The sequence below is a fragment of the Rattus rattus genome, chromosome 7, assembly GCF_011064425.1.
Source record: "Rattus rattus isolate New Zealand chromosome 7, Rrattus_CSIRO_v1, whole genome shotgun sequence".
In the NCBI taxonomy this organism is placed as follows: domain Eukaryota; kingdom Metazoa; phylum Chordata; class Mammalia; order Rodentia; family Muridae; genus Rattus; species Rattus rattus.
In genome coordinates, this window is record NC_046160.1 from 43,206,294 (window position 1) to 43,225,714 (window position 19,421).

A 19,421-nucleotide genomic window follows, 5' to 3' on the forward strand; every position below is an offset into this window, starting at 1 on the left:
GATAGGGGTCCAAATTCACTCTTTTGTGTTGTAATACCATCTGTCCCCAATACTATTTTTTAAAAAGATTTTCTACCTCTTTGAGTAGCCTGGACACCTTGGTGGAAAAGCTGATAATAGAAAACACCCAGGGAGGGGGTTATTTTGGGACCTTCTGGTCTGTCTCCTTGGCCTGATGTCTCATTTGACGACATTCCATCTTGTTTCTGCTTTGCTACACACTCTGAAGTAGAATTTGTGAGTCCTACAACGTCACTCTATATTCTCTACTGTGGTTATGTTTTCAAAGAGTAAATGCTACAAAACCATAAAGGGCAGACCTTGGTTGTGATCTTGTACTTTCTATGTTAGACATCATTTATTACAAAGGTAGCTATGATTACACAGTTGTAATGGTGGGAGATTTAGCCTTCAATAACAAGATTCCACTCAGAGAAGTGGATCCATAGAAGGCAAGGTAGGCAAGGCATCAGGAGAAAGAACTACTTAGAGTGTCTCTTGTGTCCTGACACTCTGCCATACTGAGCAGCAGGCCTTCCTCTGCACCCATACAGCAAATCTCCTCTATATTCAGACATCAGACTCTCCTTTAGGCCTAGAAGGCATAGCCTCCTCTCTAACCAAGCAGTTGAGTCTCCTATATACCCTTCACAGCATGTTTCTTCTACACCCAGGCAGCAGGCCTTCCCTCCACTCCTAGACAACAGATTCTCCCCTGCACCCAGAAACAAGGCCCTCCACCAATAGCGTCTCTTCTACACCCCAGCTGCTTTCCCTTCTCTACACTCAGCAGCAAGCTATACACGAGGCTTCTCACAGTTATAGAGAACCTACCTTTGTAACTGTTTTCTTCAGCCCTCCTTAACTCTTGGGGTGTCTTCTGCAGCAGAACTGACCTTTCCGACTATCCCCTGAGCATAAATATTGTCTCAGGAGTTGTGTCTTATTCCCTCTCCCATACCCACCACACATCACTTTCTGCTCAGGAAAACTCATCAAGAGCCCGAAATCTCACACTGTGTTGATCTAGTCTTTATTCTGTGCTTGAAATAAGCAAAACATGAAGACAGACTGATTTACAACAGCTTCAAAATCAACTTCAAAATATAACTTAGTTGATAGAGCATTTGCTTAGCCTGTATAAGGCCCTGGGTTTTGATCCTCATTCACCTGAATTCCCAGCACTTGGAAAGCAGAGACAGAGGATTAGGCATTCAAGGTCATCCTTGGTAAATAGCAGGTCTGAGACCAGTGCTGACATAATGCCAGGGTAGCCAAGCATGGTAGTTACCTATAATGCCAATGCTTAGGAGGAAAGAACATGAGGACTGCTCCAAGTTCAAGGACAACTTGAGCTACACAGCACATGCTGAGTCAGCCTCTCTCAAAGAAACCAATAATAAAATACTAAAATGGCATGGAGAATATGTACAGTTAAGCAAACTGACAAATCACACAATATTGTGCTGATTACCTAGAATGAGAGAGAACATGGAGGAAGTAATGAGTGGGGAGAAGTTAGAAAAGAGAGCAAGTTTGGTGACAGAGGCCAGTCAGTACAGGGTTATGCAGGATATAGTCTAGTGGCAGGTCCCAGTGTCACAGGCTAGTGCTTCCCAGGTGACCAGGACTCAACTCAGTATGGGAGAGGGTTCCTGCAGATCCCACGGTATACTAAGGCTGAGCATTAATGCACAAAGGGAGTCACACACTCCAGGAGACCAGAGTGAGGATCAAGTCTTTAGGCTACTGGGAAGCTTAGACTTCTGAGCAGCCAGAAACCAGAGTGACTCCAGCAGGGAGTACTGGGACAAAGCCATACTCTGCCCTTCTGAGACAATCGGTGTCACACTGAGACTATCCTTGGCGAGAGGAGAAGAAGAGGCATTTCCAATATGCAGGTCTTTGGACAATCACTAGAGTTCTTATTCAGAAGAGATGCAGAGCTGTCTCTTTAAAGAGAAAAGAAATCCAGAAAAGAGATAACGGGACACAGAGTCTCAGAATTGCCCAAAAGCATGGTCTTCTGCTTAGGGAGCCTCCAGCTACCCTGGGAGGGTGACCAAAAACAAGCAAGTTTGTCCTTCAGATAGGCTGTGATTCTAGCGCGGCAGAACCTGCCCAGCCCCAGGGAACTAAGAACCCTGTACAGACATGCATGGAAGCAAGAGCTTCCAAAAGCAAATAAACAGAAATAAATTAGGTGTGAGACCTCATTTTCCTGAAACTTATTTCCCAGAGGGCATTCCTGCCTCTGAGTTACTATTTTTAAAAATGGACTAAGAACCAAGAAAGAGGAGAGACTCTTATCTGGCCACACGAGGCAGGACACCTCACCCCTCTGTGGCTATAAGGGCTCTGCTCGCCCTAATCCTGGCCTGGAGAGACAATAGGCTGCCTTCACCCGTGTGTTGTTCTGAGTCAGTTTGGCAGCCTGCAGGCAGGAGCTCACTCTGTCTCAATGTCCTTGCCTTTTCTTCTGTGCCTCCGAAGCATCATCTCACACAGCCTGTTAACAAAATAAAAGCCCACAAATGAGTATGCTTTATGTGACAAGTGTAACAAGCAGGAATCTCAGATCCAATTTCATTCCTGCCAAAAATGAGCTGGACCACAATTGGTTTGCTTGTCACTCATTAATACATGATTTAATTGTTTAATTTTAAACTCTGAGCTATCAGCTTGTGTTTCTTGGTATCCTAACATTTGGTTGGATGTTAGTTGCAGAATATTTCTTTTTTCAGACGACTCTAAAAGGTAGTTTTAGTTGTAATTAAACAACTGCCAATGTATTAACTTGTTGCTTCTTATCTCGCAGATGTTGCTTTCTCCTTTATTGATTGTTCAGTTGTAACCTTAATGCTGGCCACAGATTTTCTAATGACCTAAGCATACACTTGGAATTTCCCCATTCTCTTCTTTGATACTTCCTATTTTTCTTTATGCCCCAAATTATCTTTCTGTATATTTTAAGAGTAACTATGGTAGCCTTAATCACTATTATTTCTTTAAATGAGTCCATGGATGTGTGTAGTAATAGCTTATCTATCTCATTATCCTGAGCTGCTAGGATCCTACAGAAGGCCAAGGACACAGTCCCAGTGAGCTCTTTCTTGCTCTTCACTTCTAGTCCCAAAGGCAGGAGTTTGATTAGGAAGAGTTTTCTGCCCATTCATGTTGTCACACTTGCCTATGAACAGCAGAGAATCAGAGATGTTTACACACTAAAATATGTGGTGCATGGAGGGTTTATCATTCATTGAACGCTCAGTAATAAGCTGAATAATACATCTGGTGTATTATTTAACTTAGAAATTGAAACCTCCTGGAAGTTCATGCTTATGAAACTACATACATAGACCATGAAGTAATTAAGTGCAGGTTAATAAAAACCCGACTCTGCCTGATCTCAATCATTTAACTATTCAAAAATTTACTGGTTGGTTAATGCACAACATAATAACCTTAATTAAAACTAGTTGCCGCCTCCTCTAGTCAATAGGAACTGGGTTTTTCTGATTTTCATTTCCTTCTTTTTCCACCCCTGCTTCTCTGACTTCCTCTTTTCTTCTCTCTATCACCTCCATCCCTCCTTCCTATTCTCCTTCCTCTCCCTCCTCCTTTCATCTTCCTCCTCCCGTGTTCCCTCCTGGCCTTCCTCCCTGCCCCTCCCTTCCTTCTCACAGAAGCCACACATCCACATTAGCACCATGGAACTTAGGCATATCAAGAGTGACACCTTGCCTGGTGCCTGCCAGGTTTAAAGGACTATGCCATGACATTGATGAAGGGCACTTGGGAAATTTAAGTGAAACTCTTCTAGTGAAAGCAGAACATAGGGCATTCTGCTTTAAATTTAGAAGTCAGAGAGAGAAAGACCTGCTCTAATCTGTTTCCAACTTGTGTCTAGTGTAATTAGGGAGCATTTGTGCATAGACATTTACTTGCTGTCTATGTAGACGAAACTATTCTTCTTAGAAAATGAGGTTCACAAGGGAAGGCTCTACAACCCAGACCCTAATGCCCAACATAATTGGAAGAATGCTGATTTCCAGGCCAAAAGCAGAGCTGTTGAGTCCTTCGTATTTACCTCAACCACTGAGTGTACTGTTGCTCTCGGGAGAATTACCAATGACGATGAACTTACACTTTGGGGCAGGTGGGCCATGTGAAGCTGAGGAAGTGAAATATCCATAGCTATTAAGTTCCAAGATCTAAAAGATACTTTAACTATAGGAAAGAACTATCTGTAAATAGAGGATGTCTAGGCATCTACCCAGGGTCAGCTTGCCATCCCAAGGAGAGGAACCTTTCTTTGTCACTTGATCTGTTAAGATTTAAGATAACCCAGAGGTTATAGCCCCAGGGAACTGCACAGCAGTGCTGTGCTGCTGGAGAAAGGTATAGCAGTGTATATACTGAAATATTGAGGGGACATCAGTGACACCCACTTGGGCTCCCCTAGGATTACGTGAAGCTTTGCCTCCCTACCAGGGACCTCTGCCTTTACTCTTCTGGAAGTATGTGAACAGGTTGACCTTGTTGATGGGAGACTTGGGTTTCAGGTGCCACTGTCCTAGTGGGGACATTTGGACAGATGGGATATCTTCTCTGAGTGTCAGGTTGTTGTTTTGGCTTTTTTTTTATTATTCATGCAATTAGCATAAACTTTAGAGGCTACAGAGAATATCAAAATATTCCTTAAAGTGTTCTAGCACTGGAGGTATGTGCCTCTAGAAGACTGCCTAGTTCATTTGTTCTTTTGCTTATCTGTTCATTTGTTTGTTCCTTCTTTTCTTCTTTAGGGGTTATAAATGAAATGTGTATAGGTCACATGCTAACTTGAGGGAGTCAGTTCTGCCCTTCCAGGCATCAAACTCTGATTATCTACCTTAGTAGCAAGGGTCATGTGAGCTGTCTCACTAGTCCAGGCTCAGATCAGCAATCCTCAAAATCCTTGAGGAAATCACAGGTAAATGAGGCTTACAGAATGAATCCTAGTGTGGAACTCACCCCCAAGGCCTCTGTGAGGGTAGATTCTATCCCAGACTCGGGAAGTAGGTGCTTTGGAGGTTTCCTGAGTGTGCCAGCCTAAAGGGGGTAGGAAGGCCCTGCCTCAGAGCTGGAAGACTAGCTTAAATGCAGGGAAATGTGGCTAACCCATGGGTAGTCTGGTCCTTGGAAGAGGTGAAATATCAGTCACGGAGGATACCTGTTTATATAATCTCCTAATATGTTCGACATCTTTAGGCACTTAATGCTTTTCTTTTCTACAGATGGAGAAATGGAGGCACAGAGAAATTAAGTGACTTGGCCACAGTCACAAGCTGGGGAGGACCAGGGAAAGCCTAAAGAGAGCTGGCTCTGGGCCTGCATCCTGCCCACGGAGTCACCCTGCCTCCGTTCTTGGGAGAGAAGGCTTCCTACAAGGTAAGAACCACCTTTTCCCCAGGATGTGCATTCCCTGCCTCCACACTGAGTAGGGGCTGTTAGTGTGCAGTACTGAGCCACACTCCCTGTTCTAGACAACATCGGTGATGAGTGATGTCCCCGGGTGCTCAGCCTGGGACCTGATCCTCTAACCTGGCAACTATGGCTTTCCATCATCTCAGTGCCCTCCTCAATGCCTCCCAGTAACTCTGGGCTTCCCAGGTCTCCATCTTGTCATCCCTGCCACAGCTCTGCTTTTCCCCTACGAAGCCCTCGCTCTGATCTTCACCTATTCCCTCATGTCTGACCCTTCTTCCTCTCAGATGGAGAGTGCCACAGCCCTGGAACTTAGAAAGGAATGGGTGATACTTCAGTACCCTTCCAGAGCTATTCTCTGGTTGCTTCTGTTGTAGTCTCTCTGCCCCTCTCATACCCAGCACACCTCAGAGCTTTGGAAGAGCTGGGCAACTTTTACCTCCCAGGCATTCACAGGAACCTACCCCTGACATCGTGATTGTCATGGTGTCATAGGTGAGACGTGCACTTGTTTCCCTGGCTGGAAATTCTGTTCTCCAATCCCACACAAGGCAATTCCACAGTGTCTCTCTGACACATGCCATCAGCCCATGCCACAGAATCTTACTGTCACGTTGAATGTCCACTGCTTCTTCTTATTCAGTTCCTAGAACGTTATTTCCTCCAGTCTTCTGTTAAGCTTTCCCTGGGTTATTTTCCTGGGGAACCTGCTGTTGATGCATTTGTATCAGCTCCATCCTTGAAAGCTCCCTGCAGTGAGGTGTCCTCAGATGGAGGGGTGCTTTTGTCATGGAAAGGGCACACCTGTCACAGGAAATTACTCCAACAAGGACAGTTTAGTGACAATTAGGTTCCATTAACTGATGGCAACCCCACAGTGCAGGTGCCATCCCTGGGACCCACAGAGCTCCCAGGTCCTCAATGTATGCTGAGTATTTTACAGTGTGTGAAGCCCTTCTGAGTCCTTCCTTATCTTCTGTGAGAATTCACAGCCACCTGACCCTCACTTCCAGCTTATGGGAAAAAGCGGCTCTTACTCAGAACATTGTACAGTGTTAAAACTGAGGTGCAAAGAACAACAAGGCACAGGGTGGGGAGTCTCCTTAACTGCACTGTGTGTCTCTAAGCTGCATCTCTCCCAACTCCCTTATCAATTCATTTTATAATCTGAAGCAGTTTATCTCAGCCAACATTCTGACATTCTGACAGATGACATATGCCACACATCAGAGGTCACAGGTCCTAGCACTCATAGGCACAACCTTCTACTGTCTCCTATATTCTTTTAGGATTTTTCTCTCCCCTAAAAGCTACATGAATAAATTTGGGTATGGGTTCTAAGAAAATTGTAAACCAAAGATTTGCTAGTATAATTTCACATATATACATGATAGGTTTGGGCAGTAGTTTTCTATGTCAAAACATGTACGAATATTGAATTATAATATTCTTGCCCTGCATCTTATAATCTTATAATTACTTAGGGGGAATCCAAGGTAGAAAATGTCGAGCATGGACAGCTATTGCCTCTGAGAACTCTGAATCAACATGTGATTACAGAGCTGAGTGTGGAAGTGCACAGACATTGAAAATATGTTTTTAAAGGAAGACAAAAGACAAAGATCAAGCAGCCCAAAGGCCAGCATGCTATCTGGTGATTTGCCATTGGTAGTTAAAGGAGTAGCATTGGTGGTAGTGGAGCTAAGCAGCATTAGGGCTCTGTCTCCTGAAGGAAAGGAAAAGTCAAGGCCCTTAGGTAGAGAGTCTTTCAAGAAATGGCTGTGATCATGCCACATAAACTAAAAAGTACATAGAATTTTTTCACGTATTTTAAGATAAATTGACATTTATCTTTTTAGAAAACACTTTAACATTTCCATAAAGATGTGCGTATTTATTGTGACTTACTATCTGTGGCTGAAGAAATCAAATCTACAAAATTAAAAACACGTCTATAGGTAGAAAGAGTAAGGGGCAAGGCAGAGGCCTCTAAGCAACAAGGACAGACATGAGAACAGCAGATCTACACATAGGAGGTGTCCTTCTGCTCCAGCATGAATGGGGCTGTGGGTTAGGACAAGTTAAATACAGCAAGTTGGCCAGGTATTCATGTACAACAGTAAGTATACAAAGGAAAGGCGGGGTCATGTCCATCATGTTCTGATGCTCTGGCCCATGTCAGTGTCATCTCGGAGAAGAACATTCTCTGGATAAGGTGGGGCAGCTGCTGATTTCCCATCATAATGCTAGTCAGGTCTCTGGTCTCTGCCTCTCCAGTAGGTAGGAAAGCTGCAGAGAATAGGTTGTCTCTGATCTGAAGACAAGGGTGATCCAGTGGGAATATTTAGATGACCTCACAAGGCAGTACAGTTTTGGGAAACTTGTTTACAGTGAGTTTGGAGAGAAGTATTCTAAGAAGATAAAGAACAAATGAGTGACTAACACTGAGGAAGAGAGCTGAGACACTGGACTCGTGGGTGGCCTCTGGAGAAGAGAGCTTGCTCTGAGTCGTTACAAGAAGAGCCACCATTCCAGCCTTTGAAGTCCAGGACACAGTGTCCAGGCATAGCATCCTGGGTTAAGACCTGGTAGGAACGCAATCCTATGAAAATCACACAAGTCCTATGTGTAGGCTTAGGTCTGGCTTCTCCAAGGTTCTCTAAAGGCTCTGAGACTCAGCCATCTACTCTTGAGAACAATAATCCTCAGGGCTGAAGAAGACTTAGGTTTCCCCAGAAGATATGGTTGTCGGACTGTCCAGTCGTGAACCAGCTCAGACCACACTGGGATCAAGAAAGTTGAATTCCATTCTGTGTGAATAGATACCATCAATAAGGGACAAAGACAGAACAAAAGATCAAGGTAGTGGGCTCAGTAGGATAGTGCATGCTACCCTGTGGGGATAACACCACTCAGCTCTGACTAGTGGTGACCAAGAAAAAGTCAGGAATCATCTCCTGAGCTCTTTGCTCAGGCTTTAGTCAGTATCCTCCCAGACAGTGAGCACTGGACCCCAAATGTGCACGGCTGCTTCATCTCAGGGCAAGGCAGATATGCTATACATTTCCATCCTACTAATGACAAGAGGAAGAAGGACAGGAAGACAGACAGACAGATAGATAAACAGACCGAAGTTTTTTATTTTACCTCTTTCTTATCCATCTAATATTTTATTTCTATATGATGAGATTAAAGAGGAGACAAATTGAGTAATGGTATACTGGTGCTGGGAACCAGAAGCCCATTTCTCTCTCCTGACGTTCCTGTAACCTCTTGAACTTATGCTATCTCTTATGTCACATGACTATCAGATCTAGATCCCCATACCCAATGTGCTCTCACCACAATTCAATGTTCTAAATGAAGGTATGATGCTACTTCACAGAGCCTCTTTCAATTGTTTTAGCACTCCATCTCTGCATTTTGCAGGAGTGACCAGAGTGTATGATTTCTTTCTTGCTGACCTTCACAGATGGGTTTTATGATCCAAATTTCTGTGAGGCAGAGCAGAGTATGGGCACCTGTTCTGCTGTGGAGCTGCATGCATGGTCTGTTACCTAGGAGACAGCGACTTACAGAACAGGTGCTAGTGGGGCACACAGTTGCATCCTCACACCTCTTCTCTCCATAGTTTTGGCTTCTTCCTCACCATGTCTTCCATACAACTTGTTCTTTGCCCCTTCTCTAATCTGCCCTTCTAGTGTGGCTAATCAGCAGTGAAACAGATAGATTTAAATAGCAAGAGCTGAGGACAGGGTCAGCTCGTTGACAAAGTTGGTAACTGCTTCCTGAATAACTGCAGGATGATAAGGCAGGGTTAAGAAACAGCTGTGGGGTCTGATTCGAAGCCACCTACATCATGCTTATAATTCAGAAGCTTCTCTGGTCCTGTTCTACAAGGAGCACTATGGAGGGAAGCCAAGGTTCACATGTGGAGACATAGATAGCTTGGCTTCCACAATCCCAGTGTCCAAAATGCCCACAGTTGTAACCTATAGGTAGTCAGTACAGAAACCAGCCTCCATAAGTTTCCACAGATTCCACGGACTGCATGAGAGTATAATACCTTCAAAATACCACCTCTTTACTGAGGCCCAACCTGTGTCTTTTATTGGAAGAGCTAAGATCTCAGTAATAAGAAAAATCCTGATTCCAAATGTAAAGTTTATGTGCTATAAAATAAGTCACATGCTCTTACTTCAATACTTCATTCCTGATAGCTTCTGTTGGCACAAAACCACGTTCTTAAGCTCAAGACTTAAGTATAAAACCACTTAAAGTTCTTTCAAAAAATCTACCATTAGTTTAAAAATAAAGACTTAAAGAGGAAAAGGATGGATGCTAAAGTAGACCTTTCAGTGTGGCTGTCCTAATGTAAGTTGCTGAAAGGGACACTGGAGACCCAGGCAATGAGTGGGGTAAGCACATCCGATCACATGGGGGCAAAGCTGGGATATGGGATCACAGAGCCATCCTGGGGGCAGCTAAGGAAACTCCTGAAGCTTGAGCTAAAAGCCCCTGACATGTAAACAGTCCAGACTCTGGTTGTCGCGGATGGTGCGCAAGGGGAGGGGTCACCAGAGGATAACCAGCCACCTTCCCACGATGGCAGGGAGTACAGGGCAAAGAGCCTGAAAAGAGTATGTGGGGAGCCTGCAGGAGTCACTAGCCTGTGACCACACACTACTTGGTGGGATGTTAGAAAATGTCATGGCACTGTATGTGCATTATGCTCAATTTGAAGCATACCGTTGGCACTTGCTGAACATCTGTAAGGATAGAATGCAAACAAATTTAAAATGTTTCACCATGCAATTTCCTTAGCCAAATGGAAAGAAAGAGACACTCACCATTTATTTAGTGTTTGCTATATGTAGAATGTTGGGTTTGACATTTAAAAAATATATTTATCACTTAATCATCACAACAAATTTTGTTTGATAGAAAATAAAGCACATTCTAGAACCACTATCATTCCAACAGGGTTAGTGATGGATAAACGAGCAGGACCAGATAAGAAGAGAGGAAAAGTAGAATTAACCTGTGATGATGGGGGGTGGGGTGGGGTGGGAGTTAGCCCAGAGCAAGTGAGGCCTTTCTACATAGCTGGAGTAGTGTGATTACATGATAAGCAATTAGTGGGGAGATAGATGTCCATTTCCAGAGGCAGAACTGTTACTTGCAAAACAAACAAACAAACTAACAAAAAATACAGAAAGGGACAGGCATAGTGGCACATATATTTAATCCAGCATATGGAAGCAGCCTGGTCTACATAGTTCCAACCCAACCAGAGTTACATCACATGACTTTATCAATAATAATAATAGTAGTAGTAGTAGTAGTAGTAGTAGTAGTAGCAGCAGCAGCAGCAGCAGCAGCAGCAGCAGCAGCAACAACAACAACAACAACAACACAGAAAGGACTATAAATTAAAAAAAGAAGAAAGCAGTGTTTCTTTGGCTACCTGAGCCCATGAAAGAGCAGGGACTGCCATACCTCGGGCTAGACATTCTTTCCTGAACTACAGCCAGGAGCACCATAAATGCAGGTTTACCCGCCAGATTGTGAATAATGTGCCAGAGAAAGTGATAGCTGTTCCCTTCTGAAATCGGGAACAGGCCCTGTGGGTGGTAATCCTTAATGAACCCTACATATGACCTAGAGATTGCTGCGTGTCCTATATCCTTCGTCTGGAAAATCCTCCTCCTATCCTGTTTTAACTGGAAACACCTGATTAACTTCAAACATCAGTCCCTCTGCCCTTCACCACAGGCTTTACTATCCCCAGATGAGAATATTTCTAAGCTCAATTTACCTTCATACTTATAGTGCAAATTTAAATTCCTTAAAGGACAGAATTTTAAAAGCCCCCTCCTCCAACTCTCTGTCACCTGGACAGTTTCACATGGTCTTAGAAAATACATTGTTGCATTCTCTCATTCTGTGGTGACCCCTAAATGTAAAATGATTACATTGCAACTTCATAATTAATTTTGCTACTGTCATGAATCATATTTCAAATATCTGATATGCAGGATATTTACTTTGTGACACCCTCCTCAAATAGGCTGCAATCCACAGGCTGAGACCACTGCCCTAGAGGAAATTCAGAACTTAACTACTTCAATATTCCTTATTTTGTCTTCCATGAAGTCAACAATAAAGATGACTGATACATAAGTGATGATAAGTGATACAGGTTTATAATCTATGCTGTTACAATTTCATATCAACTATTTTCTATGCATCTACATTTCCACTGTTTGAATTATATGACTTCCTATTAATAAAGTAACTGAATGTGAAAAGAAGAGGAGACGTTGTTTGTACCTCACCACAGGCTTTATTCACTTGTCTCATGGGTCCAGGACAGCTTTGTTAAAAATTTAGCTGTATTTTGAAATCTCATGTTAAAGAGCAATTTTACAGACTTTATGTGTCTGTCCCCTTGGGTGCTATTTAAACTACAGTCCATATACTGAGCCAGTATTCAGATATTTAATGCTCAGGCAATAACTGGACAGAGACCATGGTAGTATGAGGCCCAAAAGATTCCCATAAAACTCCTGTACCATATGCAGCCCCCTCATCAATCTCTTTGGTGCCTGTACTTTATCCCCTACCCCCCAGTTATGTCCTAGTAAGGGACCAGTTCACAAGGTTAGTTGGGACAGCATCCCAGCCTGGCTTATCTAGGTAATCATGTAAGTCCTTTTAATCTCTTTTTAGCCATCTTCTAAGGCTGCAGCTAAGTCACTCTTTCCTCCATAATATTTCTAGGAATTACCCTTTCATGTTACCATGCCTCGGCTAGCTGTGCCCACCTTACCCCTCCTGGCCTCACAGTGTTCCTTCAAGTGCCATTCTTCCTCTTTGATTTGTGAGCTGTTGCTTTCAATACGCTGTCTGTCCTTTGTTACCGCTGGACCTGCAGTTTCTCAGAGAATGGCTTTATCCATCCATCCATCCATCCATCCATCCATCCATCCATCCATCCATCCTCCCACCTACCCATCTACATCCACCCTTACACAACCTTTCAAATACCTTTGTGTAGAGATGAGTTACAGGAGCTTTCCATGCTTGAATACATGAGTCCTGTGTCCAACATCATTCCATGAACATGTACTTTCCATGAGCTCTTCCTTTCTTAAGCTATCCTTCATTTACTCAATTGGGTGTGACAAGTCTCACGAATAGATACTAAATTCACTGAATGAGTTTATGTTTCTTATTATATGAGGTACTCTGGTGCCACCACATTATATCCATAGAGAATAAGTGCAGACACTTCCAGTTGGAGTAAAGGGCACATATACACATTAAGTTATGCTGCTAGCAAGACTATGCATATCTGTTGGGTGCTTTACTCTAACATGTCTTTGTAGCTCTTTCCATGGAGTAAGTGGCTTTGATTCATGGGACATTGGACAACACATGGAATATGTCATAATGTCCCTATCTTTTACCCAGGAATTTAGCCCATCCCTACTGGGGATGGCAAAGAAATTACAGACAGAATTGACAAATGATCATCCAGTAATCTGAGAGGTGTTTTTACTTATTGTATTTTATTGTGACTGTCTTTTATCAGCATCTCTGTTTTACTGAGTAGAATCCAATACATACCTATTGGAGGAATATATATTCATGTCTAAGATCTTCGCATATTGTGGGAATATTTGGTGAATAAGATAATAGAAAACATTCACCTTGTGGTTTAAAGGGAACATTTAGAGCAGGTATGGCTTCCCACCATGAGTTCAGAACTTGAGGGTTTTCACCAATAAAAGAAATACCATAAAGTACATATCTTCCTTACAAGATTGGCACAAGGGTCTACTAAAGTAGAATGTGGACATTTAATATGACTAAGGACCAATCAGAAAGGAGAAAGGCTAACACAATGTCACTCATGCTGTGAGGGGCTTTTCTTCCATGCCAAATATCATGCACATAGTGTGTTCTCTGTCACAGGCACGGGTCTTTGTACCTGAAAGAACCAGGACAATTTAGATTGGACAACATGGAAATGAAGCCCCAATGGTATGAATGACATTATGCTCACCTTTCTTTTCTCTAAACTCCGTATCATGTTAATCCAGCCATCTGTAAGAATTCTTGTAAACATAATGGGTGTCATCTTTGTTCTTGGTACAAAATACAATGCAGACACCCAAAGGTGTCCTAATCAAATCAAGAGGAGCGTTGGATCCCTGAAGATCCATCCAAATCTGTGACTAGAGAGTCCAGAAGCTTAGTGGTTCCAAGATCCAGATTCCCTTGTTATTCCTACATGAACACTCTTAAGACTGGGCAGCCCTTGCTTACCCATGCTGCCCTATAGATGCTTTCCTTTATAAAGCTAAACAGGAGTAAGGGCCTATGACTACAATGACAGTGACAGTCAGAAGTTCCACACACAGCATTCTGAATTCATTGGACAAGGGCACTGACCATCTAAAAATCTATTCTCAGATGGACGTGGACGCTGAGGAGAAGCGCCATCGCACACGGTCCAAAGGGGTTCGAGGTAAGTCTGCATTCCCCCATGTCCCTGAGGCTGGCTCGGTAGCCCTCACCCTGAAGAACTGCTGTAGCAGTTCACTCTGATCCCCCACACCACTGACCTTTTGGTAATTTTCCATGGAAGGAGAGTACCTGTGACACACGATAAATTTTTATCTGTTTTTCATCTTTCTGCAGTTCCTGTGGAGCCAGCCATACAAGAGCTGTTCAGGTTAGTGCTTTGTGGGTGGAAGGCATCCTTAGCAGCAGCTTAGAAAACTCACCGCTGAATGGGGCACTGAATTCAAACATTCATGGGCAGCTTGCTCACAGCCTGATACAGTGATAAGACTAGTTCCCCTAAAACTGCTGATCAAAGACATCCTCCCTTGGTCGTCTCTCTCATCTCTGTCTGTCTGTGTCTGTGGGTCTGTCTCTGTCTGCTTCTCTCTGCTTCTCTCTGCCTCTCTCTCTCTCCTCTCTCTCTCTCTCTCTCTCTCTCTCTCTCTCTCTCTCTCTCTCTCTCTCTCTCTCTCTCTCCTTCCATCACCATCAGTGCCCACCCACAGAATCCCATTCAGCTATATAATGAGCTCTTTCCTATTGCAGCTGTCCCACTCCAGGCTGCGACGGCAGCGGTCATGTCAGTGGCAAATATGCACGACACAGAAGGTAATGCCTGCCTTTTTCACAATGTGCTGTCTAAGATGGCTTGTTTAGAGACCCCATGCAAGTGAAGACATGTGGGTAGGTGTTCAGGGATATGATGCATGCCATCCTTGTCTTCTTTTCTCTCACTTCTCCATGTCCTTCCATCTCCTATACAGTTCTCAAAGCATAAGCTGCTCTACACCACAATGTTGACAATATAAAAATTGGCACAAATTATGCTGAGTCTCACGTTCTCACCTGCAAGCCCATGTTCAGCACACAAAAGGCTTGGGGCTTCTGACAATTCATGAGGAACTCTTAGCCCTGTCTCTTCATTTCTCCCTCCATGAGTTGAGGATGGTGAACCTCGGAAGTTAAATTAACACAGGACCTGCTGAGCTTTCTGTAGTAACTCTGGTCCCACCATCTAAGAGACCTTCTGCTGGGACACACAGACTGAAATGGAATCCAGACAAATGCAGTGATTGCTCCCACAGGCTTCGAAAGTTAGAACAGATCACACTCATAGTCCTGGGAACAGATAGATGGTCCTGTTACTCTCACAAATATTGGGGTTTCGCATCCCTAATGGCAAAGGATAGCAAAAACATGTAGAAGAAGGGTAGCTAAAAATTCACCAGGGCAAGAGCACTTTACATACCCCTGAGGTCATCTGTCACACTCACATTTGCTTCACGTCTGCTTTGATAGTGTGACAGCCCTAGACACGGTAGGTAAGGAGCGTTTGCTAGTTGTAATTCTCACTAATTTTCAAAAGTCAAGTTGTAAGGACTAAGGTCATCCTTTTCTACAAACTTTCCATGGCCAGACTGACATCATCAGAGTTGAGGGCTGCTGGGGACACTCAGGATGACCTCTCTTTCCTCCTCTTTCTCTGTTTCCTCTCCAGTGAATCCATTTGGGGGTGAAATCAAGCTATTACTTTGACTGTCACTTTGCAAAAGAAAAAAAAAACAAAGAAAAATGTATGCATCTTCCCCAGATCTCCATGCCTCCATGCTTGCACAGAAGGACAGACACATGGAATTGCTTAATGAGCACCCATCATGACATCGCTGTCTGGCCTCCCCCATGACATACCAAAGGACACATGGTCCATTTTTCTCTAGGAATTTTGTTTTCAATTATTAAGTTTAATGGGTTATATTACTATTCACCCAATATAAAATGATAAGTTGCTGAATTAGGCAATGAAGTGGGTAACTAAGATATAAACATTCCTTTGTGGAGAAGTACACATGTAAGGTCTCAGTATATGTGCTTAAAGACTGCGTTGTGTGCTCAACAGAAAAAAAATAGTTGGCAAACTGTGGGTAGCACAGATTCTCCTAATCATCTCCTTATCGATGATATTTAGTGTTTATCACGCTGTTATGAAAAGAAATTATTACATTTGGTTACACAAATTTTAACTTGGATTGTGCTAGATATCATTTCATGGCCAGAGTTTTTGGAAAAGAGGGGAAAGGAAAGAAAAGAAAGAAAGAAAGAAAAAGAAAAAAGAAAGAAAGAAAGAAAGAAAAATACAGAAAAGAAACCACTGAACTGAAAGGAAAAATCAGAAAAGAACTGGAAAGAAAGAAAATATGGGAACCAACCAGGTTTCCAGGGACTAAGGAAGGACTGACCCTGGACTCTGACCTCGTAGAAAGAATATCCTAGAAAGCACCAGTGGAAAAGAAAGAACCCCTAGGAAAAGGAAGGGGAAGGAAAGGAAGGAAAGAAAGAAAGAAAGGGAAGGAAGGAAAAAAAAGAAAAAAAGGAAGGAGGGAAAAGGAAGGAAAGGAGGGAAAAATCTTAAAGATTATTTTGATTCGCAAATCTTAAGGAATGATTGTTATATTCTGTGAAACAAGTAATGTGTGCGTGTCAGTTCTGTTGTGCCCTCTCACAGCATGGCCACAGTGAGCACCGATCAAGTCAGAGTGATTAGCTCTCTCTTCTCCTACCATCTCTATCACATATTCAGACTCTTCTTAAGGTGATTTCCCGTAAGATGTGGGTTGACATGGCCATGAGCGATGTGTACTCACAGCTTCCATGAGCTATTTCTCCGTTTACACATGGCTTCTGAGGGGGACCTGAAGGCAGTTTGGGCCTCCTATTCCATTTCAAAGTTGATCCTGGCATGAACCAGGTAGACTGTGAGGAAAGACACAGAACTGTGTCAGGTAGAAAATTTCCCCACAAGCCTGATCGCATAGAAATGGTGGTGCTATTTTATCCTGACTCATTCCCTCCTGTTTGGGGAGAAAAGCTCACCAGAAGGTACACAAGTAGTCTGGTAGGGGTGAAAACAAATGGCTCCAGTCTGGAGACTTGGATTCTGGCTTCCTCTGTACCACTGATGACCTGAAGCCTCAGGACAGGGATCTGGGTGGCTGGCCTCCATGGTCCACAGGCCACTGTGAGAACTGCTGAGCAAAGCTGAGAGATAATATATTTTAACATCTTAGGGCTGCTAGTATGTCAATTTTAGAAGGTTTTGGTCATGTCTAGCTTTGAATTTTCTGGTTTTAAAATAACTACTGTCTGCAGTATTTCCTTCTCCTGAGACGTGCTGGTTCTCATTGCAACTGCACACAGTCCACCAGGGCAGTTGTGGTATTAGTGTCTGGTGCTCATGTCTGATGTGACTTAGACACTGCACGTTCAGGGGTAGAGAGACATGGGAGCCACACCCTGGTTAGGTAGAATTCCCTGGCCTTTCTATCCTTTTAGCAATGTATGTCTTGTCAAATGCATTCTCCTGAAGGCTGTAATTTCAACTCACTTCTATGTCTCTTTAGTCCACCGTGATATTGAAATGTCTCTTTGAACAAGCACAAAATGATTTGAGGTAGATGTGGGCAGTCCATTTTTTTTAAATAAATAAATATCTAAGGGAAATAATTACCTATGGTAAAATGGTGCCTATGATATTCTCCTTTATTTTAATTAAGGAAATTCCTAAGAAAATCAATACTTTCTCACCATTTCAGTTTGCTGTTCCTGTGCTCTTTGAACATATTAGGTGACATTCTGAGTACTGGTCAGTCCCTTTGAAGGTGCTACACTTGTCTGTTGAAGCAGATAGCAAAGATGGGTATCCTGGGATGATGAGAAAAGGGTGTGGGTTTCAGAGAAAATGGTAATAGAGAAGAACCAACTACTAGGTAAAACCTGGGAAAGGAGACAGTAAGTTGAGAAAATGATCTACAATTTAATATTTAGAATTAAATGTTGTGGTCAGAATAAGATTATAATATTCACTTAGAGATATTTCACATCAATTCCTATACTGTGTCTTAACATAAAAGATAAACTGCTTATAGGTATTTGTTTCTGTTGTACCTCATAGCAATCCATGGTCTCTAGTAGACCTGTGTCCAACTGCACAATTAAGTGGTAAATTGAAAACTAAGCCAATACTACATACAAAGGGAATAGAAGCATAGTTTGTCAGAATGCAGGATATGCCATGGTTCATGCAGTACACATGGTTCATGAGTCAGGATGAGTCTCCTGGCAGCCAAGGCAAAAATGAGAAAGATGAATGAAAGACTCCCAGGTGTCTGACAGATGCCTTGCATTGGTTCTTCTGAGCAACATCCTCTTGGCACTGAGCACAAGTGTTATCTGGACATTGGATTGCTGACAACAGGGGGTCAAGCCCAGCTGACATTTTAGTGTCCCTGTCAGATAATTTGGGCTTGGCTTCTCAGAACACTAACATAGAACACATAGTGACCTAGCTGTGAATATGACAAAGCCATGCAAGCAGGGATGGGACCTAACAAAGCATGCACTGAGGACTGGAGGCAGTTCTTATATTCTTAACCTCTGGCCTACTGGGCCTCCTTTTGTCACCTACACTGTCACACTGTGTGTAGCTCCCTGTGTGCAGCTACCCTGCTCCTATAATACTTCCTAAAGGTGCCAAGAGAAAGTGAAGGCACTTGAGAATCCTTAATGTGTGGTCCAATTGCATTTTCACTTCTTAGACTTGTACAGAACCCTCCGTCATTCTGAGTTCCTGAAGCCTTAGGTCCCAGAACCTGGCTGCCACTGTATTTTCTACCCAACATGCCCAAGCTGGCTTGTAGGACTTGTGGGCATTTAAAATGCCAAAGACTAGGTCTTCCTTGCATGCCAGCAGGTATGTTTTAGTGAACAGGTAATAGGGGTAATGTAATTCACCAATATGACATTCAACAAGTTGCTTCCTCCTGACCTCACCAAGCAGGTGAGGACCAAGGACTTAGCAAGTGGTGCACTGTGAGCAACTCTGCAGTTGTAGAAGGCCCTGCATAGGCTTTAGAAGATCCTATCAGTGGTCAGGCACAGGGTGAAACCTGTCTTTGGACACTGCTGGTGTCCTCCCCCAAACTGAAAGCTGGTTCTCTGTGCCTGGGTGGCAGACAAATGAAAGAAATCAATGCCAGCCTGGGTTGTGTGAGGGTGGCCCAGCTGCCTCATCAGGGGGCTCTGTCATTCATCTGCAGTGTTTATGAACCATCCCTGAGACACAAGCTATGAAGCCAAATGTCAAAAAATTCCCACAGAAATCTACTATTCATCCTTTTAAAAAAAATCCCTGTTACTTTATTTGTATTAACATCGTTTTAATTTTCCCAACAAATTTTTGAAATAATATTTACTACAGACTGCTATTAAATACTATATAAGAATTAGAATTTTAACTTTACTCACAAAAATGTTACATATATATGCTTGAAATGAATTAGATTTGCTTGTGTCTGAATGGTTTCTATAAAAGCTTCCTGTATACC

General features: G+C 43.0%; 1 protein-coding gene across 10 annotated transcripts in view; it reads left to right on the forward strand.

The window, feature by feature from the left end:
- Positions 1-19,421, forward strand: part of Myt1l (myelin transcription factor 1 like) — a 291,243-nt gene that overhangs the window by 138,506 nt on the left and 133,316 nt on the right. For 9 of the 10 annotated variants that reach the window (XM_032907573.1, XM_032907576.1, XM_032907574.1 and 6 more), the window contains exons 3-6: positions 5,277-5,430; positions 13,948-14,002; positions 14,176-14,209; positions 14,587-14,649. In XM_032907573.1, the coding sequence (XP_032763464.1) occupies positions 13,948-14,002; positions 14,176-14,209; positions 14,587-14,649 (152 nt within the window). In that variant the 5' untranslated portion in view covers positions 5,277-5,430. The remainder of the gene's footprint in view (positions 1-5,276; positions 5,431-13,947; positions 14,003-14,175; positions 14,210-14,586; positions 14,650-19,421) is intronic. The other variant, XM_032907572.1, reaches the window with a different exon arrangement.